Source organism: Phaseolus vulgaris, chromosome 4, assembly GCF_000499845.2.
Source record: "Phaseolus vulgaris cultivar G19833 chromosome 4, P. vulgaris v2.0, whole genome shotgun sequence".
NCBI classification, from domain to species: Eukaryota; Viridiplantae; Streptophyta; class Magnoliopsida; order Fabales; family Fabaceae; genus Phaseolus; species Phaseolus vulgaris.
In genome coordinates, this window is record NC_023756.2 from 45,285,830 (window position 1) to 45,295,212 (window position 9,383).

General features: G+C 31.7%; 1 protein-coding gene across 1 annotated transcript; it reads right to left on the reverse strand.

Moving 5' to 3' along the window:
- Positions 1 to 828: 828 nt before the first annotated feature.
- LOC137837945 (uncharacterized) lies at positions 829 to 7,048 on the reverse strand. The gene is made up of 6 exons (XM_068647130.1): positions 6,561 to 7,048; positions 5,663 to 5,797; positions 5,487 to 5,571; positions 4,474 to 4,568; positions 1,438 to 1,605; positions 829 to 1,343 (listed from the first exon to the last, which is right to left on the reverse strand). Exons 1-6 carry the CDS (start codon positions 6,994 to 6,996, stop codon positions 1,183 to 1,185), a joined length of 1,080 nt encoding a protein of 359 aa, XP_068503231.1. The 5' UTR covers positions 6,997 to 7,048; the 3' UTR covers positions 829 to 1,182.
- Positions 7,049 to 9,383: the final 2,335 nt, after the last annotated feature.

Below are 9,383 nucleotides of genomic sequence, written 5' to 3' on the forward strand. Positions count from 1 at the left end.
AGTGTGTCTGTGTCTTATTCACCATTTTATTTTATTTTATAATTTTATTTTGTTAATTTCATTTCTTAATGTGATTATGTTTTGTATAATAAGGGATTAAATGTGTTTTATGTAATTTTTAAATATATTAAATAGGTTTTTTGAAAAAAATTCGTTTTATATTTGCTTCTTTAAAAATAATTATATTTTTAATATATTATTAGTATTGACGATAAATAAAAAATTGATGTGTGAATATCACATTTTTCAGTTAAAGGAAATAATTCACTCACATTTTTCAGTTAATATTAAAAATCTAAATATATTTAAATTTTGTAGGAATCTTAAAAGTTGTATTTAGACTTTAGAGGATGGAAATAATACGAAAAGTTATTTAGGAATGTATTTAATATTTTGCAATTTTTCAAAAATGTAAAATTCATTTTACCCAATAATAAATAAATGTTTCTAATATAATACTTAACATTCTTAATAAATAGATAGATCTGAGCTGCCAAATTATATTTGAGTTATGGAAAGTAATTTACATTATGATATACTGTTACTTTTTATTATTATCATAATTTCTTTATAAATTCAGTACAATTTAACTATAGTAAACATGAAAATGATAAATTGAAAGAGAAAAATAACTTTAAACAGTTATATAAATAAAAGCAAAAGGAGAGGACTTCGAAGAAGAAAATTTGGAGTTAATTGCCAAATCAAAATAAACTTGAAATTAAAGGCTAACTTTGAAAATTTGCCTTCTCTAAAATAAAAAAAAATAAAAAAACAAATACTATCTCTTTAGAGGACTCATTCTTAATATACATGGATTGGTCAGTGTGATCAAATCAAACTCCATATTTAACTCTAAAATTAATCAAAAAGCAAAGTTTTAAATATCACAGTCATGGCAGATGTTGACTTATTCTTTCATACAGCTGAAAGATTTATTTTGTTTAATCTTTACAATAACAGCAGCCTATAACAGAAGAATAATTTATCTAGAAGAATGAATTTCAGCAAAAGCTTGCCTATGTATAAATAACACTAATAATACCACATAGTAAGTAGTATTGTTCTAAAGAGCCAAATATGTTCTCTCTCAGAAACCCAAATGGTTTCCCTTCCAACCAATGGCGGCAAAAGGGAAGTAATAGAATAGAAGACAAAAAACTGTGAATAAAAGAACTGACTTTAGGCTTTAATCTTGGAGGGTTCTCCAACAGCACTCTCCATTCTTGCATACCACTCACCAATACGAGTGTGCTCCACCATATCCTTGCCAGACCTCAAATACCGTATGGGTTTTAGAACCCCAAAGACTGCCAGGTCGGCTAAGTTAGGTTTAGAGCCACCTGAAAAGACAGAGAAGTGATCATTGTATCATCCAATGATGGATGTTTTAGCATTGATATTATAATCTCCTTGACACAATAGTGGAGTACATACCAAGGAATTCCCGGCCATTCAGAGCTTCTACCCATGTTTCTGCTGCCTCATAAAGGGCAGCACGTTCATCAGTTATGTTGTATTTCTTCTTCAGCTTCTTAGACACAAAATACATAGCTGCAGCTCCAGCAAACTTCACCGAAATTTTTTCTATGTAGCTGAAATTTCCTAAAAGTATCAATATAAACAAAATATCACAACACGTTAAATTTCCGGTTTAATATATCAGGGCTAAAGAAAAAAGTTTAAATAAAGTAAATTAAGGGTTTGTAAGCATGATAATATGCATGGGCTGAAAGTAGATAAAGCACGGTGTGAAAGGAGAGAGTTTTGCAGATAGATTAAGTCCTTGTATGTGTTCTTTGCATTTACAATAGGGAAAAGAAAGAGATAAAAGAAAATCATCAAAAGTGTTAATTTTGCACACCATAAGAAAATGCACTAGTATAGATTAAGTAAAGACAGAACAGACTAGGAAAATGTTGTGTTTTTCATAAAAAAAAAATGATGATTCTTGATGTGTGAACACTGCTGTACAAGTCAAAATGGGAGAAAGTTGATGTGTGTATGCGGGCATGCATCCATACACATTTCTGTATCACAGCATTAGTGACAAAGCAAACCTTGAAAGTTTACTTTGTATACTTTACTATTAGCAAGAATGTGAAGCCCAGATGATATCCTCTTAAGTATCTTCTGCAACAAATCAAAAGATGGTGTCTCACTACAAAAGAGTGTGTCATCTTGGGTTAAATTTTTAGATTCCTCATTTCATTTGGTTTCCTAACGAGTCTACTTTACAAATAAACTTCCAGCATTTTTGGTTTTGGGCAATTGGTTATTTAATCAAAAGCGTGTCATCCTCTGCTAAATATTTAGATTCCCCATCTCATTTTGTTGCACAACAAGTCTACTTTAGACATAAACTTCCAGCTTTTGGTTTTGTTCATAATCTTTCTCTAGGAAAGACAAGCTCATTGTTAGTGCAATGCAATCAAATGTATCTCAAAAGGTGGACTTTTAGTTCAACTCAACCTCATAAAATCAGTTTGTAAAGAGAGATTTGCACTCACTTATATACAATAATTTGTCTTTATCTCTAATCGATTGAGATCTCCCACACTATCTATATAGGATATTCAATGTACTAGACTAGATGTTACCCTCCTTCAGTATGAGTTTTCCTATCCACAGTGTTTACACCAATTTGATATCAAAAATGTCTTTTCGCAGGGAGACTTGTGTGAAAATTTACACACACACATACACATACACCACACAAATTTGTAATGATCCAAGGTGGAGTGGATTACTATGTATTTATTAGCATTAATCTAATTTTTTAATGTATTTTGTAGTTATGTAGCTGTGTTGTCATTACAGCAAATTATAATACCATAATTCAGCAGTTAAAGGAGCATCTATTTCATCACTTTTGAACAAAATACTTGGGTCAATTGAGATACTTTCCTGTTATTCGTGTTGCTCAATCAAAATCTGGTATAGTTATGACATGCTTAAACTTTTGGAATAGTAGGTTCATGACATAGAACAAGGGCCTTTATATTGGAATTTGATTCTAAGAGTCAACATTCTTCTAATAAAAGGTGAATTTCAGCACTACTCGCACTTTAAGCCCAAAGGGTACTTGTGCATGAAGGAGCATGCTAGAAATATACTATAGCATTGTTGTCAAATAACCATTATTGCATGGCGGTTTTGGCAGCCATCACCAACGCCTGTACATAAATAGTGTTGTCCACCATTTCTGTCATGGCATCCACCATGGACATTGCGACATGACATTCTTGAGCTGTAGTTAACAACCCAAAAGCCAAAATGTTCCCTAATTCTATGTCAACCTTGAAAATGCAACAACACTAAACTTGACAGAATCGTAGTGCAGCTTTCTCCTTCTCGAAGTTTATTTTGTTACCTGTGCTGGACACCTGAACTGCACCAATGACTTGTGGGTGACCTGAACTCCAGCGACTTTTCAGATGATCCATTAATCCAGTTTTTTTTTCCTGTTTCTTGTTTATTCTTCTTCATTCCATTTCCTTTTTTTACTCCCTTCTTTTCACACATTCTTCACAGTTTATTCTTGTTACAGCTTTCTCTCCTTTTCTCTTTTTGCAAATGTTCATTTTCTATTTGGTACTATTTTTTACATTCTCTGATTTTTTTCTCTCCTTTCATCTTTTATTACAAATGTTCATTTTCTATTTGGTACTATTTTTTACATTCTCTGATTTTTTCTCTCCTTTCCTCTTTCATTACAAATGTTCCTTCTCTATTTGGTGCTTTGTATTTTACTGTTATCTATTTTTAACTCTCTCTTTCTTCATTTTACAAAAGTTTTTTTCCTTTTTGGTTATCTATTTTGTTAAAGTTCTCTGGGTTTAATTTCTCCTCTTTAGAAAACCTACTATTTCTATTAATTGCTGTTTTTTAAAGTTCTGTGACTTTTTTTCTTTTAAATTTTTTTAAATTATTCGTTTTTAGAAACTTCAACTACGAAAGAAAAAAGGTTCTAGTTGAAGAATCTGGAGAAGACAGTTGTGAGGAGGAAAAATTAGGAGGATTGACAAATGTTAATTTGGAAATGTCAGGAGTATATTGGGTTAGAATTAGAAGAGGGGGATGAGGATAATGATTAGTTTTGTAATGTGTCATTGTGTCTTCTTGTATTTCCTTTTTGTTATGTGATGATAACTATTGTCCACCATGGCTTCCGTCATAAGACGTCATGCCATCCGCCATATTTATATGGCAGATTTTGGCTCAAATCCATTAGCCGTTATCTGCTATTGATAACCTTGTAATGCAGAATTGTTCAAGTGTCCTCACCTAATAGGTTAAGCTTAGTTGCAGCATCAATACAGATTTTGATTAAAATTCATGCTTATATGAAAAGGGCAATTCATACAACAGAAAACTCAATGGAAAGAAGCATAAACCATAACACATGCTAAAATAGGTGTTAAAAACTAATAAAATAAAATATTTCTGAATCAAAGGTCAGTACAAACTTACCATTGCTAGTAATATACTCAAAGGATTCAAGTGCTTCAGATGTATTTCGATAAATATTTGGTGATAGAACATGCACCAAATGGTTATCAACCCACCTATTTCAGAAGAGAAAGTTAAATTAGCCTTTTAGATATACATGCTAAAGCTAAAATGGATTCAATTACTTCACCCAAATTTATTGTTTGACTTTTCTCAAACATGAAAATATTACTGACAGCAACTCAAGTTGTCATATTGGATCTTGCAATCCAACCAAACTGTCAAAATATTTGGCTGCTACTGCTGTTCACACTCTACACCTACCTTACTCAAATGAATGGTATTTACTGCAATCAGGGGTAGAGTTAGAGTAAAAAGAATGAGAGTGGCCACAAAAATATTTATTGGCAAACTGTTATATATACTGAAAAAATGATGTCATTTTGGGAATACTAAACCACAAATCAAGAGAGTCAAAAGTAAACAATTGAAAAATTAGGATGATTAAAATCTAACCCCATAAAGATACATAAGATTCCTAACATAAATGTGTAATAAAAGATTACTGAAATATGAAGTCATTGTACATAAAGAAAGCCAAAAAGTTAACTACACCACAAACAAAGGGAGCAGCAAGCAACTTAATTTATACTGTTTTTACATAGTGATAAAAATCAAGTATTGATAGCACAACAGCACACTGCATTTATATGTCGAATCTTCATGTAAAAAGATAAGCCAAATGTTTAAAATCATCAGTAAATATATTTTCTTCAAACCCAGAGGTAAAGTACAAACAAAAGGCAGAAAAACTGAGGAAGAAAGAAAGGTTTCTCTTCCACTCACACCACCAATCTCTCTTTTTAAATTGGTTCACAAATGAAAGAGCAAAACTGTAAATAGATTCTTATAATTGGAAAAATGAAATCCAATCATATTCTTAAAGAAAATTTTCTGCTACTTTGCCCTCTTGCATTTATTAGACATGTGCTTCATTAAAAGATAAAACAAAGATAAAAGAGAGAAGACCCTACCTTCGCCATTTTGTCTCTTCATCCTCAGAAGTTGAATCTGCAATTTTCTTCGACAGAATCTTAAGTCCCAGCTGATCAATTATAGCTGCAAAATTAAACAAAAAATTACAGTGGTTCAATAGGCACAAGTCCATGATAAAACTTTAGAATCAAATTTCAAGGGAAAATGTAGAAACCTGATGAATCATTTAGCTGCTCGCCATCTACCACCAATATCGGCACTTTCTGATACTCGGACCATTTGATTTCTTTCTTGCTAAGAGGGTTGACTTCCACAACTTTGTAAGGTATATCATGGTAGTCCAAAAATGCTGGTAAAGCAATTAAAAATATCAGTAGCGGAAACCAGGAAACTAAAACTGCCAAGTCTCAATGCAAGCAACAGAAAATAAATAAAATTAAAATGTATAGCAAAATAAACGAACATCATCCTAGCCCATGCACTCCACTATATGCGAGATAAATCAATAGGGTGAATACAGCCTCATTTAAAAGTCACAACTGACTGTCAATGTGTCCTTTTTCCATCCCCTTTCTATTCCTTTGTCGCCATGCTTATATTCAAAATTCTGACACAACTATAGAGAAATCTATCAAATCCGAGGAACAAGCTCCTACCACTCAACCCACATTCTTCCACGTGTTTGGGATGTGTTCGCTAAAACTATTAGCTTCTAAAATCACGTCTTGGACGCGAAAAAGCACATCTGAAACATGGAAACAAACAAGCTAGAAGTAGCCTTTGGATTTGGACATGGAATTTAACATAAACGCCCTATTAACCAATAGTCAAACTTACTCCGATACATTGAATTCCATAATCCAACCATTAGATTGAGACTTTTCTGTAAGGTTTTCAAATGTAAAAAAAACAAAACAAAATAAAATCTAAAAACTAGTCAATTCTTCCTCAATGAACTTCATCTCTCGACCTAAATTACACTTTCTAAATATATAATTTCAGGTACAGCGTGACAAATCTACGAATATCGAATTCATCTAAAATTCTCACGCGTGACGATGAACCTAACATGATACGATTCAACGTTTAGATTTGAAGCGGTTAGGTTTTACCTTTGACTTTGTTGCAGAAAGGGCAAGCCTCGAACTGGTAGAGAACGACGTCGCGTGGAAGAGCCTCGGGCGGCGGAGGCTCCTTGGCGAGGACTTCCTGAGAGACGAGGGCGCCGGCGACGCCGATAGACGCTGCGGCGAAGGGAGCGAGGAGGTAGGAGAAGCGGCGACTGTGTGAGTGGGCGGCGGCGGTGGCGGCGCTGCCGTGGAGAAGGCGGTTGTGGACGACGTATGAGGTGGCGCGTGTGGCGCGTGTGGCTGCGAGCGTTCTGAACAGAATGGATGGAACCCTTCTCATAGCGTGGCGTCGGAGAATCGATTCAGATCTCTGACTTTCACTGTGTGACGATGGCTTCGGTCGTTGAGAATTGGAAGGGTTTATGTGGGTTTGGTGGATCCACGCACACAGGGTTTTAGCTTTCCGACTCTGTGCCATTCACGTGATCCAAAAACTTAAATCACACACTTTTTTAGTAATTACTACTCTTAATTTTAGGGTTTATGAATAATTTTCTAAATAATGGAGATGAAATCAATAATATTACTTTGAGTATAAACTTTTTAATAATATAATATATAATATAATATAATAATAATAAGGGTTATATTTTGTTCTCCTGTTATAATATTCAGATTTTATATCTTATAAATAAATATTGTATTAAAAAAATTATTAGAATAAGTTTTTACCAGTTTTTTTACATAATAAATAAATTTTTAGTTTATATTATATTATAATATTATAACATTCACTTCAACGATAAGTAAATATAAAATATTTCTAACATCATATTCCTATTTAACAAAAGAGCTGTTTGTAACTTACACAACATTAATTATGACCAATACTAATACTTTTCTTATTATGAGAATTCCATGAGGTCTAAAGTTTTGACTAAAAACAATAATTAATTTCATGTGAAAATACATATATGATGAAAAATATATTTAACCCTAATAATAATAATTATTATTATTATTATTTTAAGTAAAGAGTTAAGTGAGGAAATACTCTCCTCTTCCCATTCCAATGATAATGGTTTTTTCTCATGAATTTTTTGATGTTACCTCTAAAAAAATTTGTCCATTTCTCTCTATGAATCTCGGACACTCCTCTTAAATGGTGTGTTAGTGTCTGATACTCATATCAAACACTGACACTCGTATGACACATGTAGGACACGTATCTGTAAAGTGTTTCTCTTATGAAAATCTCGAGTCACTGATAGAGACATCGGTGAAGGAATACAAGTGTAAGGGGTATAAGTGTAAGGGGTACAAGTGTGTAATATCCGATCATAGAATTCTTAACGGTATAATAATTATGTTGAGTGAAAGAAAATCTATTATGATCAAATCAGTTTTTCACTTTAAAATAAATATCACAAAATTACTCTTGAATTAAATGTGAAATAGTATGGGAGGTTACTTAAATTAAACTAGATCCGATTTATTTAAAAAAAAATGTTTGTTTACCATAAAATTTCAATATCAATATATGTAGAAATAAACTTAACTTTGATTTTTAGAATTAGAATTATAAGTATTAACCGGTTTAGTGTTTCTTGTAGCATGATGGTGTTAATATTCTCTAGAAGATTAATTGATTTAATTGATGATAAAAAATATTAAGTTAAAAAATTTGCTTTTTATTTAATTATAAAAGTGTAGTATTACTTAATAAATAAAATATTTTATTTATATTTAAAATAAATAGTAGTTTCATCTTGAACATAAAATAAATGTTATGAAACTTTGGTCTAGCCACACCAAATTAAAAAATAAAGAGAGTTCTTAATCTGAGAATAATAATTGTTAAGGAAACATTATAGGCGAGAGTAAACTTAAAAATATATGGTTACAAAACTAATGTAAAGAATGTAAGGATTTAGAATAGTTTTAGAATATGGCATAACTAAAATTACAACTCACTATTTTTTATAATTAAAGTGAAAAATTCATCTAATCATTGTTTGTTTCCACTTTAAAATAATGATTATTTTTTTAAAAAAAATACGCTCCTTTATCTTTTCTTTATATTTCTAACATCATTTTTTTTTTGTTGGATTTACGATTGAAGACCATTGTTGTACTATAACAGTATGTAAAATAAACTTGTCCAATCATTTTGTTTATAGTAAGGTTTTTTCTGCTAATTTTTCCTTTAAGCTAGTTTTGAGTTTTCATGTTTACCTAGATATACATGTGTTTGCATCTTGTTGTTGTGGCTTTAGGAATAGTTTTTGTTAGTTCAAGATCATAATAATGTGTTTAGATTATTGATAAGAACTCTTTGGTGTAGGTTATACTATCCTAGTTTTCTTTAAGAGTTAGAGCTTTTTGTGAGTGCTAATATTTGTTATCACGTAAGGAATAATAGTTTTATTATCTTTCAATAGAACTTCAGACAAATGTAATGCTTTAGCTAGGACACGAAAGTGTATGCCATGATTCTTTTGGCTGTCGATAATTGCATGCATTGCACGATGTATATGAAGAAGTAGACCGTTATCCCGACAATAATGAGTCAAGCTAGTATTTGCAGTGAATCTCCCTATTAAATAATCATGTATTACAATAGGAACGCCTAATTCTCTGGCAAATACAACTTTTTTTTTATCATTTCTTTGCATGTACCCACAATCGCATTCAAGTAATGCTTGTTGATTTCACCTGTTTCAGCCTGTGCTTTTATAAATCGCTTCGATACAAAATAAGTATGTTAGACAATCTGAATGTGAAAGTGACGTGGTCATAAATTCCAAATTTCTCTTGCAGGGATATTATTTGATAAAAATTGTTTTAATCTATCTCTTTTGAAAG